Raw genomic sequence first — 18260 nt, 5'->3', positions numbered from 1 at the left:
TCCCGGGACTCCAGGATCATGACCTGAGCCGAAGGAAGCCGCTTAACCAACTGAGCCACCGAGGCGCCCCATGCTTGTGGGTTTTTTTGTTTTGGTTTTGGTCACTTCATTCTTGCTCTCAGCTCTTACTTCTGCTGCTGTCATTGCTATCCTATACCCTTCATTCCAGTTGCTGGTTTTCTGTTTTAACTTTGTGTGGGCTAGAGAATAGGAAATAGAATTAAGCAATGAACTGTGTTTAAAGTACAGAAGAGGCTTGGGGCCCCTGGGTGGCTCAGCTGGTTAAGCGTCCGACTCTTTGGTTCAGGTCATGATCTCAGGGTCGTGAGATCAAGCCCCATGTCAGGCTCAGTGTGGAGTCTGCTTGAGATTCTCTCTCCCTCTCCCTCTCCTTCTGCCCTTCCCCCTGCTTGCAGCTCTCTCTCTCAAATAAATAAATAAAATCTTTTTAAAAAAAAAGTACAAAAGAGTTTGAGGATTAATATTTGTATATATTAACAAAAACAAGTTTAGCTCTTTGGGGATCTTTTTGATGGCAGACTCATCTGGATATCAAAGAGTTTTTAGTACCTTATTTATATGTGCATGTACTTAAGATACTTTAGTTTTTGAAAGAGCAAGTCTGTTAGAGCACATTGATTTTAAAAAAGAAGGAAGAACAGAAGAAAGAAAAGAAATGGATTACTCCAAAATGGAACTATTTTTTCTTCTTGCTAAACTAGTGAACCATAGTTTTGGATAATGCCTACTAGGCAAAAGGAGAGAAGCCGTTTAGTTTTCTATATATAATATAAATATATATTCAGATTGTTTTATTAAAGTTTTGAACTCAACAGAATTGTTTCCTTATTATTGTAAAACTCTTGTGAAAATTTATCATACATTTATACCTATGTTCTAGATTATTACTATAAATTTTGTAATAACCAAAATAAAGTTGTTAAAAGATTTTTTACTTAATAAAAAAATCATACCTCCTCTGCTAGTAAGTAATGAATTAGGAAACAGAGAAGAAGTGTAAGACATGTAATGAATACAGATTGTAGAGTCATAAAGAACATAAAAGGATTTTTTAATTTTAAATTTTAGAAAAACAAAGAAAAGTACAGAAAATTAAATTATAATATGAAAAAATTGTGTATCACATGCCTTATTTTTCAGTAAAAATAAATTGTGGATAAGGTGCAGGTGTCCTGTGTTCTCCTTCCAAGGTTTATTATTTATACTCCCTCTCTCTCCAAAACCAACCACAATCATGAGTTTGATTCTCAGTCATATTTCTGTTTTTTTTAATTTGTTCTTACATATTTTATATGTAAAATATGTTACATACTCATATATTATACATAAAAATAAGATACTTTTATAAGTGCTAATCTGTATTTTTCTGCAAATTAGGTTTTTTTTTGGTCTCACCATTGTGCTTAAAATATGTCCATGTTGGTACATATAAATCTAAATGATTCATGGTAACTGCTGTGTAAAAAACCATACCACTAACATACCACCATTTATCCATTCTCAAGCTAATAGATGAGTTTATTTCCAATTTTTCACTCTCATCAATAATTTCAAATCCTCCTTTACCCATGTTTCCTGGCAAACATATGTGAGACTCTCTCTAGTATAATTTCTGGTGTTGTAGATTGCAGCTTTGCTAGATTTTTCTTAGAAGAGGTTGTATCTTTGACTTTCCACATCATCCAGGAGGTAGTATCAATACTCAGATTTTTGTCAGTTTGATGGTAATGACATTATAGTTCATTATAATTTATTTGTCATATTGAAGTAAAACATGTGGCCAAATACACATAGCATAAGTGTAGCTCTTGGTCAGTTTTCACAAGCTGAACACATTCCTGTAATTGGCACCTTGATCAAGAAACAGTGTATTACCAGCACCCCAGGAAGCCCCCTTTATGTTCCTCTCCAGTTACTGCCTACCTCTCTAGTTAACACCGTAAATTAGTTTTACGTACTTTTGTACTTCATATATATGGAATTATGTCACATGAACTCTTTTATGTCTAGTTTCTTTTCACTCAACTTTATGAGTTTCATTTATATTGTTACAAGTATTTATAGATTATTCATTCTCATTGTATAGTAATCAGTTGTGTGAATGTACCACAGTTTGGGAATCTTTTCAAGTATTATGGACATTTGGGTAGTTTCTAGTTTTGGTTATTATAAATAGAGTTGCTATGACCATTTCTAGTGAATGTTGGTGGAAAGTTGTATGCTTTTCTTTTAGGCATATAACTAGGAGTAGAATGGCTGGGTCCCTCATTTTTCTTTTAATTTGCATTCCCTGACCATTAGTAGTATGTTAGACCATCTCTTCAAACTTCTTAGTTTTCTTGCCTTCTTACTGATTTGTAGGAACTTTTGATATATTATGTTGTATGTGTTACACATATCTTTGACTAACTAGCTTATCCTTTACATTTACTTATGATTTCATTTGTGTATGTAATTTCTAAACTTTGGTGACAAGTTTTTCATTATTTTTCTTTTATAAATTTTTGGCAGTTGCTAGTGATGGGAAGATGTTCTAGAGGGGAGGGACTCATGGCTTAGAGCATGGTTGGGAGACATTCTTCGGTTTGTTGAATGACAGTGTTGGCACTGAGGATGGAAATGAAGGACTAAAACCAACAAAAATTAAAAGTATGATTGGCAGAAAGTAATAGCTAAGAGGTGTTCCTGCCTTCCCTCTTTTTGCAGAAAGGAAATGAGAGCATTTATTTGTGGTTCCTATATTAAATTTTATTTTTGTTGCTCTTATATTTTAGCATTACATTGTATATTCACTTTGATTAGTATGTTACATAATTTTACCAGTTTTTTTGACATAGGAATAATCTACATAAAAGTTACAAGTTGATCTGTCAAATAGGGTTTGGAGTTGAAAATATGGCAACAGCAATGGATGAAGACCTGGAAGAAGAACTGGATGAAAAAGATGAGAAGTCCATGATGTGCCCTCCAGGCATGCATAAATGGAAGCTGGAGCAGTGCATGGTGTGTACTGTCTGTGGAGACTGTACGGGTTATGGAGCCAGTTGTGTCAGTAGTGGGCGTCCGGACAGAGTCCCTGGAGGGTAAGAACATGATTAATACTGAAGAAATAAGATACTAGTAGAAAAGGTGCACAACACATTTCTTTTCAAAATTATTCCAGAGCGTATTCTACTTTGTTGTTTCTTGAGGGCATATTGGCATATACATGTAATTCTAATAATTGTTTTCTGTTATAATAATTTCTAATTTAGTGTCAGTTTTATTTAAGTTGCTTTTCTTTCATTTGATTCATTTAAACCATTATTTAAAAACAAGTCAAGAAACAAACTGAGGGTTCTAGAGGGGAGGGGGGTGGGGGGATGGGTTAGCCTGGTGATGGGTATTAAAGAGGGCACATATTGAATGGAGCGCTCACTGGGTGTTATACGCAAACAATGAATCATGGAACACTACATCAAAAACTAATGATGTAATGTATGGTGACTAACATAATAAAATTTAAAAAAAAAGAAAAAATATGGAAAACAAACAAAAAAACAAGTCGTAGGGGCACCTGGGTGGCTCAGTCAAGCATCTGCCTTCGGCTCAGGTCATGATCCCAAGGTCCTGGGATTGAGCCCCTCATCAGGCTCCCTGCTCAGCGGGGAGTCTGCTTCTCCCTCCTGCTTGTGATCTCTCTTGCTGTCTCTCAAATAAATAAATAAAATCTTTAAAAAAATAAATAAAAACAAGTCATAAATTTCTTAAAGTCTTGGGGCTCTACCTTAATTTGTGTTCTTTTCCTAAGACTGTTTTAATGCCAAATATCTATTCATTTTTGTTGAACATTAATCTTTTCTGGATGGAATTATCAAATATCATATAAAATACTCGATTAAAGACATATAATTTTCTTATAAATTAAATTTATGTTCACAATTTTAGGTGTTCTACGAACTATTACTTCTAAAGTTGCATTATACTTGTTTATATTTATCCTCTTTTGCTTTTGTTGGACCTTTTTTTTCCCCTTTGGGGTCCCATGTTATCATTACTTTAAACTTTATATGTGAGTTTGGCAGAATCAGAATGCAAGTTTTCCCCTTGAATGTTGGGGAGAATTTGATACTTGGCCTAACATATGAAAATAAATCATTTATAACAGGCCTTTTCTTTTAGGCTATTGAAATATTGTGATTTTTTAACAGTAAGTTTTCTCTGAACTTAAGCAGTTGGTAAGTATCATAAATGAATTTCTGAATTCTCTGATCCTTCCTAAAATTATTCTTTATGTGCTTTTCCCCAGAGATCTACTATCAGTTTCCAGTAATTATTTATAACTTAAACCTATAGACCTAAATGGACAGTACCTAACCAAATATAGTAACTTCCTTATTAATGAGGCAAAAATGAATAAATGAATAAAATTAACATAAGACTATATGCCAGGACACTCTGCACTATTAAAAATGACTTCAATTATTATAGAATTGTGGCTACATATCTTAGAATAAATTTAGAATGCCACATTATCTTTTAAATAGTGCGTATAGACAATGTAGTAGGGCATATTAGTTTATCAGTTTTTACTTCTATAGTTAGTGATCTTCCAAATTGTCAATAATGCTTGCATTTTAAACCCAGGAGTTTCACAGGGTACCTAGCTATGTCTTTCAAAACTGCTGCCAGGGGGATCCTTTCTCTTGTACCACCACAAATCTGGATAACCGCAGGCTCAGTGAAGCTGTCTGAAGGTTTTCAGTTCCGATCCAGCAATAACATTAAAGCTGTGACTTCTATCTACATCCACGAAATAGGTGACTAAGAAGTTAGTTGTTCACTGACCCTGTAGGCAACTTCTGGGAGTGTTCTTGTCCTCAGTTGTAATCCAGTGGCATACACTTAGTTCACAACTGATAAGAACAGGACAAAGAAGAGGAAAAGGAACAGGCAGTTGGACCCAGTGGAAGGAGAGAATGAGAGATCATGGCATATAAACGAGAGAGAGAAAAGGAGACATAACCTATGAAGCTGGCAAGCTGAGCTCACTTACTGATGGCTATGCACACCTTTAAGTTAGCTGGTGGAGAACAGTGTTTGTTTGGTAATTGACTAACCCACTCAGACCATTTAATAGTAAGCTGCTGGTGCTTTACTAATTGTGATACCTTTTAAAATATTTGTTAATAGTGGTTTTGAGGATGGCAGAATCCATTTGTATTTTCTGTAGAAATATACCAATTATACCTATGAGGAGCTTAATAAACTCTTGTTTTTAGTTATTCCATCTATTCATACCTATTCGATGCTTTAAAATTGGCACGTGCTGATCTGAAGGGATGATTTCATTGCTAACTCATATAACTTAATTTCAGAAATCCTGAAAAGACATTATAGAAAAGAGTTTTAGGGAAAGAGTAGAAGCATTTCAGTTAATTATTTTTATTTTTTAAGGATCTGTGGTTGTGGTTCCGGAGAATCTGGCTGTGCCGTGTGTGGGTGTTGCAAGGCTTGTGCAAGAGAGTTGGATGGTCAGGAGGCAAGACAAAGAGGAATTCTTGATGCAGTGAAGGAGATGATACCTTTAGATCTTCTGTTAGGTAATGTGATGGATTGTACTACACATCTTGTCCTCAGCTCAGTAATTTATATTAGTATGTGCTAAAAAAATTAATAGTTAACTATGCAGTACTGCGTATATGGTAGCTGATAGTGTGTCACTAATTAAAGGGTAAGGCTCTTTTTCTCTTTTTTGCTAAGATTCTTCGAGTAAAAATAATTTGTGTTTTCATCAGTGTTTTGTTAGCTTTTACTTTCTTGAATTTCATATAGTTCTTTCATATCTATTATTGTATCTATCTATATATGTTTTTTTTGTGTGTTTCTTTGTGGTTTTTTTTTTTTTTTTTTTTTTTTTGGTCAATCATCTAGCTGTCCCAGTACCTGGGGTTAACATTGAAGAACACCTTCAGTTACGACAAGAAGAAAAACGACAACGTGTAATCAGGAGACACAGATTAGAGGAAGGAAGAGGTAAGATGTAGCTGCAGAGAAAAAGTATATGAAAATCCATTTTCTTATCCTATACTGAGACCACTGAAAGTTTACAGAATAGGCTGACTTGGTAAGACATTGCAATTAAAATTAGTAACATTATAGTAACATATGAAAATCATGTGAAAATATTCAGAGTATTTACATTTGTGCTATTAACTTAGACTTAATTTAGTAGAGTAGGGTGTTTATATAGTAAGTCAGGCATATTAAGAATTATGCCATCTGCCAGCATCAAAAGCTATTAGCAATGGCAACTTAAAAAAATACATAAATATGAATTCTAAGAACTGGTCTTTCTCCCAGATTTTGGACTCGTGGTTGTTATTTAACCATAAACAACAAATTAGTTTAATATAGTATTTTAATTTCTGTTTTCTTAGTCATCTATGATCATTTCCATTTGAGCACGGTCCCAGCATTCTTCTTTCAATCCAGTGCATAATTATGTTTTTATATGTCTTCTTTTTTTTTTTCCCCCCCAAAAAAGCTTATTCTGGTTATATACAAGAAGGGTAAGTTGGAGAGTTTTGCAGGTTTTAATTGCAAAGATAGGTGTATTGTTTCTCTTTTCCTCATTGTTTATGACCGTTTCTCAGCCTGAAAATACATTTCACTGTGGTTATAAGCAGATAGTAAAATATAGATATTTTAATATACATCCAGTAGCAGAGATAAATATAAATATTACTAAAGCTGTTGTTGCCCAGTAGAATCTTTTCTTTGTAGGATTAAGACAGATGGTTAAAGAGATCTGTGATTTTATTCCTCTGCCAGGCAAAACCTTGATTGGAAATATTTACTGATAGTGCATATTTTAAATGCTTGTTAGAAATGACATGAGACTTGATAAATGAAATAAAATCTATTATCCATTTAACCACCATTACAAATTTTTTCTAGGTACTTTTTTTTAATGTAAAATGGAGTAAGTCATAAAATATATAGCATGTTTGGTAAATTCTATTTTTATTAAACTTAAGTTGTAAAACATATGCTTGGAACTTGAAGATTGTTCTTTATAGGATCTGATAAACAATCTGATTAATTGATATAGGAATATTTGCTGTTAGCTGGCTATGTTTACATAAAATCATTATGTTTAAAAGTGGTTTATTTTAATGAGAATGTAGATACTGTCATTGTTTACATTATATAAATATGGGAAAATTGCATATTAAATGTTTTATAGAAAATAGGGTAAAATTTAAGTTCTAGGTCTTTATGACAAATGGTAATTGAGTGACAGTTTCTTTTAATATGATTTGTTTAAGGATAATTATCAGTGCATCTTTTTACTACCTGTTTTTTCTCTTTTGGGAAATATTGGGTTGAATCATATGAATTGACCTACAAAAAACAGCAATTTCTTATGTTTCAAGCAAAGTATAGCAAATCCTTATGATGACATGTAATTGCTTGCTCTGCGTGTTTTGTTAGTTTTTTTCTCCCTCTGTAAAAAAGCTTTTTTTCTCTAGCTGTAGTATGTTTCTGCATATCAAAAGTAAAAGAACATTGATTATGCACTAGTTCAACAAAATTTTGTGATTGCAGAATATTCTTTTGCCATTTATTTTAAAATGTGTCATAGACCTTAAAAATATAAACTCTAGCCTTTCAAAGGTTTAAAAAACTCCATTATTTAAATATTTACAGAGATTTTATTACTGTATCTGATTTTATAAACACAGACTTATGTTCTAGGCAGTTGGTGTATATTTTCTGACAAGTCCGTTTCATCCTCTGTCCTCAATATATAGAAAGATTATTGGTGCACAGAAATTTTGTCTTGTCTTTATTTTTTGGTTGAGCTCTTTCTTACACAATTTTTTCATTTTTGTTTAAACACAGTATATAGTAAAATATGTAGTAAATATCTTTTCTTGATGAGTTAGGATCTTCATTATGGACCTTAATTATGGCATTCGTTACCTTATGTGATACTGAAATTTGTGCATATTAGAACCATGTCCTTGCTTTGCACAATCGCCATCATTACTATGGAATTGTGCAGTGAGGACATGTTACAGTATGCATGTGTTTCATTTAACACAGTACAATGCAAAGAGAAGCCTGTTTGTACATTTTGTTTTGTAAAAATACTTCTAAATAAGAATTTTAACTGTGTACCCATTTTTAAAAGTCAGACTGCAGATTCTTATTCAATGACTTTAGGAAATTCTTATACCATATTAAATAATTGAAAACCAGTATGGTGATATGACACTTTTATGATAGTATCTTTATATTCTTTCCCAGTACTCCATTGCTAGCAATTTTATAAGAAAACAAAATAAAATATACACAGAGATATATCCACACTTGCATAGGGAAAAAACTAGAAAGGTAAATACCAAAATGTTAGTAGTGATTTTTCCTGAAAAGTGAGTTTATAGGTGATTTTTATTTTGTTCTTTATAATGTTTTTAAATAATCTCCAATATGTGTATTACTTTATAAACAAAATAAGAGTTATGTTTTTAAATTAAAACTTAAGTCATTGTTTCTTGAAAAAATAAAGACTAGTTCTAAGGCATTTGTACTTTACCTTTGCTTTTTAAAAAATATTTTTATGTTAATTGGATGGAGGAATGCCTTTTAAGTACTGCGCTTTTCATTATGGTAGGACAGTGGTTCTCAAAGTGGTCTCAAAGGGACCAGCATCATGAGCACTTGTTACAGTTGCCTGTTCTCAGGCCCTACCTCAGACCCTCTGAATCAGAAATTCAGGGAGCAGAGCCCAGCAAACTGTGTTTGAACAAGCCTACCAGGTAACTCTGGTGGTGCTAAAGTGTGAGAACGGCTGCTCCCGGGCAGGGATGTTCAGAGTTGCTTCCATGCACCTTTTACAGCAGAATACCTGGGCCTGCATCCGAATTTCTGCCTTCTGCTAAAGAGCTAGGGAGAATTGTTTGTCTTGTTTTGTCTTAATGAGGAAGACAAAACAAAATAAAATAAATTTTTAGTATTCCAACTGCCACACATACCTGTATTTTTTTTCTTAGCCTCTTCTTGGTACTTCTTAGTTATTAACAATTTAGTGATAAGTTAGTAATTACACTCATTAATAATTGGCTTTTACCTCTGTTGAAATTTCAGAACTTCAGGATTAGATTGTATCAAATTATTTTACTTGATTTATCTGTCTCATCCTATTTATCAAGTTTGTGTTGTTTCAAAGTTGATCAGAATTTTAGGACCTAGTCCTTGTATTAAAGCTTTGCTCAGCCTCAGGCCTATTGATGTAATTTAGCTGCAGCTGTTTATGACACAGACTTATATAATGGAATGTGCTGTTGAAACCTGAAAGAACAGTGTTATTACCGCATTTTTATTAATTTGGCACTTAGTCTTTAAATTTTTTATATTATTCTTTTAGGTAATGTTTTTCTTAAATGTATATTCTTAGGTACCAGTGTATTCATTTACATATTTTATTTCAGTGACATTTGTGATAAATTTTAGCTTTTTAGGCAATACAGGGTTGGTTGATGTTTAAATTCTCTGAGTCTTCTGTTAACTTTGTAGGTGAATTGCTTGTTCAGTGGAATTTTTAAGTAGAACTCTCTTAACTCCTCAGAACTACTAGGTGATTGTGTCAATGATCTTATCTTTGTATTCCCTTTCAGTGCTCTCTTGTAAGGAGAACTAAGCTCAAATAATGTTGGCTGCTTTTCTTTCTTTTCCCCTAAATGTCATCAAACTTTCATAATTGGGAGCGGTAGATGGCCGTGAGCTTATGTCCTGGCTTGCCTGGGAAGTCGCATTTTATGTTGACTGTCCAGGCCCTTTTCCTCTCAGTAGTTTCACTCGGATGATAGGTTCTGTGGTTGGCGAAGCTATGTGGCATGGCGGTCAGAGCATAGCTTCCGAAGTTAGGCTTTGGTTCAGACCCTGGCTTCTTAACTTTTACTGGGGATGTATGATCCTGGAATTTAACCACTCTGAACCTCCCTTTTCTGAACCTTTAAAATGAGGATTACATGCAATGTAATATCAGAAAAAAAATTTTGTGCTTTATTGCAGTGCCGTTTTAAAGTAATATGGGGATTCTCTTTATTTTCTAATCAAGTTTTATACATTTCGAGTTGTATCACTGACAGTTTTGTTTTACGTATTTGGTTAATGTGATAGTATATACATTTTTTTTTATCTTGCTTAAATTTTTTTCCTAACCTTCCCATTCTTTCTACCAAGCAAATGAGGTTTAATCGAATGGGTATACTTCCATATCTTACTCCATTATAATATATCTACACATATATCTACTATGCTGATATCTACCCATGTGTGAAAGTATAGGCAAGTGTTTATTTACACAAGTGGCACTGTATTAGAGATACAGTTCTTTGCAGCATCTTTTTCTCATTTTACATCATGAAGACACACTAAATTAGTAAATATTGGTCTACTACATTATATTTAAGAGCTATATAGTATATGGTAATGTGGCTGTACTGCAGTTTATTCAACTATTATTTTGTTGATGGACATTTAGGTTATTTTCAAGTTTTTGTGGGTTTTTCTACAATAAATATTTTTAAACTTATAGCCATATTGGAGTTTTTGTTTATATAGTAGAGCTTCGGAGAAATAGAATATCTGGGCCAGAGAGTGTTTATGTTTTAAATTTTAACAGATTTCAAATTGTTTTTGAAATGTTACAGGAGTTTATCTTCTCCAGACTAATATCTGAGAGTGATGTTTTCTTCTAGCATCATATGTATTGTTCTTCTTAATTTTTATAAAACATGATGAAGTGTTATCTCATTGCTGATTTAAATAGCACAAAAGCATTTTCTGTGTAAAAAACCCACATAAAGATTTAGATTTCTTGGGGCGCTTGGGTGGCTCAGTCAGTTAAGCATCTGACTCTTGATTTCGGACCAGGTCATGATCTCAGGGTTGTGGGATTGAGCCCTGCATCAGGTTAGCACTCATTGGGAAGTCTGTTTGAGAGTCTCTTTCCCTGTCCCTCTCTCTCTGCCCCTCCCCCTGCTCATGTGCTCATGCTCTCTCTCTCTCCCTCAAATAAATAAATAGATCTAAAAAAAAATCTCTCTTCAGCCTCATCTCTTTTTACTTTTTCCTGTTCCCTATGCCTGTTTTTTTCCCCCCATATCTGTGAACCTTTGTAGTACTACTACCTCTTTAAGTCTTAGCTTATGTGGTATTTTCTCTTCTTGTACCCCAAAACTCCCTACATTCCCACTCTTAAGGTTTGCTGGCTGCCCCTTCAGTGTGCTTAATTTTCTCATAGCACACAGTCAAATTTCTTGTTGAGTTGTGTGTAAACTCTCCCTGCCTCCCCTCCCCACATTAGACTGTGAGCTTCTGAAAGCAGAGATGGTGTCTTGTTTTTCCAAGAGTTCCCAGGACCAAGTGTAGTGCCTGAAATTGGTCAGTACTTAATATGTCTTTGTTGACTAATTGAAAACATTTCATGGATGTCTCAACACCTCTACAATAAAGTTTCATGGTAGAAAAAGATTGTAATTACCTGTTTTTCATATGTAGCTCCAGACTCATTTCCTGTCACTTTCTGCTTCATAACCCTGCACTCCATCCATTTCGGCTATTATGTGTGTTTTTAATGACTATACAATATTGTTTAATCTCTGCTTGCTTTTATAAATCCTGTTTCTTTTGCCTGGAATGCCCTCTCTTTCCTTCTTTCTCTCGGCAAACTTTTTCTCATTCTTTCACCCAAGTAGATAGATCACTTTTCATCCTTCAGGGTGTGTACAGATTTCCTTTATAACATTTATCACAACATATTGCAACTCTTAGTTGTTTTATTTCTATCTTCCCTATTGGACTAAATTCTAATGAGATCTGTGTCTTTGTCATAATATACATGTACCTGGTATCTGTTACATTAAAGATAAAAAATGGCAAAAAAGTGAATGACTGAACTATGTTTATAAGAAAAATTGTTTTAGTCCATGGGACATTACTATTTTAGAACCTGATAGCCTGATATAAGTGGTGATTTCAATTGAGCTCAGATGGTATACTTTCTAGGCATGATTGCCTGTGGGCCTTCTAAATTTTTATATCAAGAGACCCTAAAAAGATTGAATTTAGTGAGAAGCTAAATAACTATGAATATTATGGGTGTAATATTTTTATAGGAAGAAATAATATCCCAGGCAGACCATAGAAATCAGAAAAAGGGTACTGTAACTTAATATTACTGTTATTTTGATATTTATAGTTCTTTGGGGTAGTTGGAAAGTGTCTCATGCTTTTTAGAGTGGTTTATATTAATTGAAAAAAAATACATGTTGAAGAAATAAGACATTTTGTTCATATTTATCTAATCTTAGCTTGAAAATAATTGCTACTGCATTACTAGGAAATAATATTTAATTTTTCTGTTAACTTTAAATTAGCATATTTCTATCTGTAGTAATCATAGAATATGTTATTCTTGGTTTTTCATAGAATTGGTGATGCCTGCATTTTTTATTTATATCTCAAGACATAATTAAAATATGTTTTTCCTACCCATTTTTTAATATTTAATGAAGGGTACTTTGGTGTTGAATTTGCATTTGTCAAATTTTATTATAGGGCAGTAGTTTTATTTTGTTCCATTGTTAGAAAAATTAATTATAGCTGAAGAGATATAGAGAATCATGAAAAAACTGGCTTTAATTAAAAACATTCAGTGCTTATGTACTGTCAATTCCCGTTTCAAATTTGGTAACTTCTTAATGTCAGATTTAGAGTGTTTTGAAATTTGCAGGCATTTTTGATGTTGCTCAAACTCAAGGAAAGGATAGTTCAATTCTATAAGAAAAGAACTGAAATTTTAAGATATAACTTAAAGTTTTCCCCTTTTAAGCTAAATGATAGTAGAGAAAAGCAAATTATAATTTTTATTGAAATTAATTTTGCTATTGATTTTTTTCTTGAATATAAGTGGAAATAACTGTAATCTGTATGAATGTGCATTTGTATATGTGTGTGTATGTACATAGTGGAGCTTCAGAAAGAAATTATTTTATCAGAGAATTGTTAATGTTCCAAAAATGTTACTTGGGTTAGATTACCCTCTTCAGTATCAATGCCTTGTTTCTGATTTTGTATATGTTGTTACAGAAATCACATTTAAACTTAGATTTATTCTTTTTAGAAAATTAAATACAACTTCTATAATCCTGTCCTCGTAGTGATTTTATATATATTCATGTCCATGAATGTGTGTCCATATGTGTATATGTATACATCATATCATAGTAATTTTTGGTTTTGTTTTGTTTTTTGCTGTCTTGTTTTCCTACCTGTATGGCAGAATGTAGTTGAGTCAATAACATTTATCTTGGTTTTGTAGCAAGACTGATGTGGATATTAAATCTTGAAGACCTTGTTAAAATTTAATTATTAATTTAAAAATTATTTTGTTATTTTAATAGGAAATATATTGTTTTCTATTAATGGTTTACTAAGTTTGAATATATATGATATTAAAAATATTTGTAAGATGATTTGTTTTAATTGAACTTTCTGATTATGTACTTGAGACTGTTAGTAACTATGTGATAATTTTATGAGTTAAAAGAAATTTTACTTTATCACCTATAGTTCAGATATTAAAACTTGTGTGTGGAATGGGGGTGGGAGATTAACGTGGGGGAACTGGGGGAAAAGTATAATGTCTAAAACAGTAAAGAATAAATTTCCATGCTTTTTAGTTTGAATTATTTTTATTCATTGTAGTGTTTTCATTTTGTGAGCTTTTCTATGCACATACAAAATGTTTCTCCTCAGGCCCCCTTGTATTTGCTGGTCCTATTTTTATGAACCATCGAGAACAGGCTCTAGCCAGACTCAGATCCCATCCAGCTCAGCTAAAGCATAAACGGGACAAGCACAAAGGTATTTGGTCTTCCTTATCAATTAGGTGGGATACCTCCCCAGTTTCTTCCACTCATTTGAATTTTTTCTCTGGGAAAATGCACAAACCTAATTCTTCTACTTTGCTTCTATCATTATATAGCCTGAGGAGAAAGAACATGCTGAAAGATGTACTGTTTGTCAGTGACTGTCAGTCTCATTTCTTTTTATTTGTTAACTTAAAGAAGACATTTTGCAGTGTATCTTTTTCTTTTCCATTTCTTTTCAAATTTCATAACGTTGAGGGAAGGTAGAAAATAATTACTACTTTCTGTTCTTTATCCTTTATTATTTGCTCTTAGATGTCTGCTATTTGACATTTTATAGTCCTTTTTTAAAAAAATGCTTTAGAATTAACAAAATTACTAAATTCAGTGTATAAAGTGATAATGAGTTGATTGCTATTACACTTTTCCATTGTTTTAATATTAAAGTTTATATACACAACACACACAAATTACTTGGTATTTGAGGGTTAAATGCTGATAGGTGTAAGCAAAGAATGAGTTATATAAACCTATTCTAGTCCTCGAAAACTGTCAGAGGTCTCGACAAGTCTGTGAATTGACTAAGAATCTATTTCTGAATAATTCTTTGAGATCTCACAGCTCTGGGTTAATTAGAAATATTCCTAAAGCAAGTTTATTTTCTTTTAAACTACAGCTATGGGTAAACTAATATCAGGAAAGAATTTAATGCAGAGAATTTATAAATTTATATATAAATTCTGCCTTGAATCCTGGCATGTGAACCAGGGGCTCTTTGACAAGTATAACTTTCGTTGCTGCTTTCTTAAATGCTCAGGATATACCCCACAAAATAGAATACAGTTTTAAACACATACATTCCATATGGACAAATTAACCTGTTTTGTGTCTTATTTTTCTTTTGCTGCAAAACTGTTAGACTAATTTTATTTTTAAACTTTCATATGCAATATATTATAATTTACTTTATTTACATTTGCCTCTATCAATTTATCAGTTTGCCACTCAAAGCAAAATCACAAAACAAAACAAACAAAACCCCTGTTATTAGTCAAAGCACTGGTGGGGCACTATTTAAGATATATTCTACAGAAATAAAAATAGAGAATATTTTAAATCTAATGTGATTAGCCATAGGAAAAATTTGTGATTGCTTTATTTACTGAGTGCCCTAATAATGCTATAAATATTTAAATCTAAGGAACGATATTTGGGGTATACTATATGTAAATTATTTTATTGCCAGAATCTCTGATCTCATATTTTATACTATGCCACTATTAGGATGGATTTTCTCAGTGTCTTTTTTTTACCCCCATTTAATGGAAAGTGGAATTTTTCCAGTACTTTACCTGAGGTTAAATGTTCACATTTCATGAAACAGTTTAAAACTTTTTCAGCTCCATGTTAGTATCTGATGGCCAAACATCCTAATTTTTTGCAGAATTTGAAAATGAAATGCTAAATGAAGACTAGGGTTACAAATTTAAAACAGACTTTTCAGTGTCTTCATTGAGTAGCTGCAAAAGTTAATCAACAGTAACTAGCCTTACTGCCATCTTATCTACCACAGGTTTATCTTATAACAAGACTGCGTTTTTGTAGTAACCTCTTTAGAAGGACTTACTTGTGGTATTACAGTATACAGCCAGTTGTGTGTGTGTGTATGTGTTTTTATCAGGTTTTATAGAGTGAAACAGTTTCATCTCTTTACCACCAAAATGAATTTAAAGTGTAAGTAAATAATATTTTATCAAATGGTGCTCTATTTTATATAGAGTATTAACTTACCACTCACTAATTCCTGTACACCCACAAATTCTCTCTCCCTATTCCCTTTGCATTCACTGTCCCTGTCATTTAATCATCTCACCTTGCACTGCTTTTACTCATGCTACATATAATCACGGTCTTTTAATAAATTTTTCCTACATATGTTTTTCTCTTTTTTTCTTACCCTGGTTGTCTTCCACTGAGAAATTTACTATATTAATTGCTGTGTTCTGTCTTACATTTAATTACACTGTAGGTACAAATTGTAGGACGGTAATAGTTAAAATTGTCTCGACTATAACTTTTTTGTGGGGGTGTGTGGAGGGTAAGAACTGTGGGTTTATTGTTCACAGGAGTGGGTTCTAAGATGGAAAGTTGGAGAGCTTCTGGCTGATTGGAGAGAATTCAGAGAAAGTCATAGAATCCATCCTGTTACAGGCAAAATCTGACTAGAGGCAACCTAGACTATATAAGTCTCAGTTAATAAGTATAACATATAATCCATAAAACATATAGTAAGTTATTTTAGAAATGTAACCACAGACTGTATTTCAAACAGATAAGTGCATTAACATTTGTTTCAGCTATTCAGTGCCTTACATAGAAAAGGATTTTGATGTAGTACTCCTGGTTAGGAACATCTGAATTGCTCTGGAGACAGTCCTGAAATCTGGCTTGGAGTGACTAATGTGAAAGCCCGAAGGCTCACTGATAAACATCTGTGTGTATTTTACACCTATTTTCTGTTTAGAAATGGGTGTGGTGTAATGGAAATATTAGAGCCTTTGGAATTAGGCCTCAGTTTTAGTCCCAAATTTGTCATTTTTTAGAACTATGTGGCTGTTCATAAATTTCATAATCTCTTAGGCTTCAGTTTTCCTTTTTTTAAAAATAAGAATGATAAGGGCGCCTGGGTGGCTCTGTTGGTTAAGCGACTGCCTTCGGCTCAGGTCATGATCCCAGGGTCCTGGGATCAAGTCCCACATCGGGCTCCCTGCTCGGCGGGAGGCCTGCTTCTCCCTCTCCCACTCCCCCTGCTTGTGTTCCTGCTCTCGCTGTCTCTGTCTCTGTCAAATAAATAAATAAAATCTTTAAAAAAAAAAAAAATAAGAATGATAATTCCTAACTGATTATGTTGATATGAAGATTAAATTAAGATATATATGTATGTGTATATACATATATATTCTTTGAATTCTTTGCTTTCTCTTTTTTTTTTATTTTTTATTTTTTAAAGATTTTATTTATTTGACAGAGAGAGACACAGCGAGAGAGGGAACACAAGCAGGAGGAGTAGGAGAGGGAGAAGCAGGCTTCCCGCGGAGTAGGGAGCCCGATGCGGGGCCCGATCCCAGGGACCTGGGATCATGACCTGAGCCGAAGGCAGATGCTTAATGACTGAGCCACCCAGGCGCCCCCGCTTTCTCTTTTAGAATTATCCAAAAGGCACAAAATTTGAGATTTGTTAAATATGTAATTAGTTTATTTTTACAAAAGGTTTAAGATGTCAGCCATTTGGTGTTTGTGAAATACATGAGCCTTGTTTTTTTTTTAATTATGTTATGTTAATCACCATACATCATTAGTTTTTGATGTAGTGTTCCATGATTCATTGTTTGCATATAACACCCAGTGCTCCATGCAGAAACGTGCCCTCTTTAATACCCATCACCAGGCTAACCCATCCCCCCAACCCCCTCCCCTCTAGAACCCTCAGTTTGTTTCTCAGAGTCCATAGTCTCTCACAGTTCGTCTCCCCCTCCGATTTCCCCCCCTTCATTCTTCCCTTCTTGCTATCGTCTTTTTTTTTTTTTAACATATAATGTATTATTTGTTTCAGAGGTACAGGTCTGTGATCCAGCAGTCTTACTAAATTCACAGCGCTCACCATAGCACATACCCTCCCCAATGTCTATCACCCAGCCACCCCATTCCTCCCAACCCCACCACTCCAGCAACCCTCAGTTTGTTTCCTGAGATTAAGAATTCCTCATATCAGTGAGGTCATATGATACATGTCTTTCTCTGATTGACTTATTTTGCTCAGCATAATACCCTCCAGTTCCATCCACATCGTTGATCCTTGTTTTTGATCAAACTTCAAAACTGCCCTACTACTTATTACTAGGGCTGGTTACTTAACCCTTCTAAGCCTTGGTTTTCCCAGCTGCAAAGCAGAGTAACAATACTGGTATCATGAGATTATTGTATTGATATTTAAAAAGCAACAATAGTGAATATTGATTGAGCACTTTTTATATATTATTTCACTTAATACTCAGGACCTTGTGAAGTAATGTCCATTATTGCTATTTTATAGATGGGAAAGCAAAGGCTTAAAGAACGTCCAGTGTCCAGTTGTCATACAGCTAGCAAATAGGAGAGCCAGAATTCCAATTCAAGTCTCTTAGTCTTCAGTGCCCCAAAACACTTCTCCACTGTACTATTTAAATTTTCACAGTGTTTAGCATAAAGTAAGTGCATAGCTAATTGTATTTGATAAGTGCTTTGCTGTTTTCTTTTAGTCATTTTGCTCAACAT

The 18260-nt window shown here is 33.5% G+C and overlaps 2 protein-coding genes across 13 annotated transcripts in view; one reads left to right on the top strand and one right to left on the bottom strand.

The window, feature by feature from the left end:
* The window catches only part of SCEL (sciellin), a 732032-nt gene that overhangs the window by 365678 nt on the left and 348094 nt on the right, over positions 1-18260 (bottom strand). The gene's annotated exons all lie outside the window — the stretch shown is intronic.
* MYCBP2 (MYC binding protein 2) overlaps positions 1-18260 on the top strand; it is a 254870-nt gene that overhangs the window by 67742 nt on the left and 168868 nt on the right. For 10 of the 12 annotated variants that reach the window (XM_081815067.1, XM_081815064.1, XM_081815066.1 and 7 more), the window contains 4 exons: positions 2900-3104; positions 5458-5603; positions 5935-6036; positions 13834-13941. In XM_081815067.1, coding sequence (XP_081671193.1) covers positions 2900-3104; positions 5458-5603; positions 5935-6036; positions 13834-13941 — 561 coding nt within the window. The remainder of the gene's footprint in view (positions 1-2899; positions 3105-5457; positions 5604-5934; positions 6037-13833; positions 13942-18260) is intronic. The other 2 variants (XM_081815062.1, XM_081815063.1) reach the window with 2 other exon arrangements.

The sequence above is a fragment of the Leptonychotes weddellii genome, chromosome 3, assembly GCF_054177405.1.
Source record: "Leptonychotes weddellii isolate Sample4059 chromosome 3, ASM5417740v2, whole genome shotgun sequence".
In the NCBI taxonomy this organism is placed as follows: Eukaryota; Metazoa; Chordata; class Mammalia; order Carnivora; family Phocidae; genus Leptonychotes; species Leptonychotes weddellii.
The sequence above is the reverse complement of the archived record's forward strand: the minus strand, read 5'-3'. Positions and strand labels throughout refer to the sequence as shown.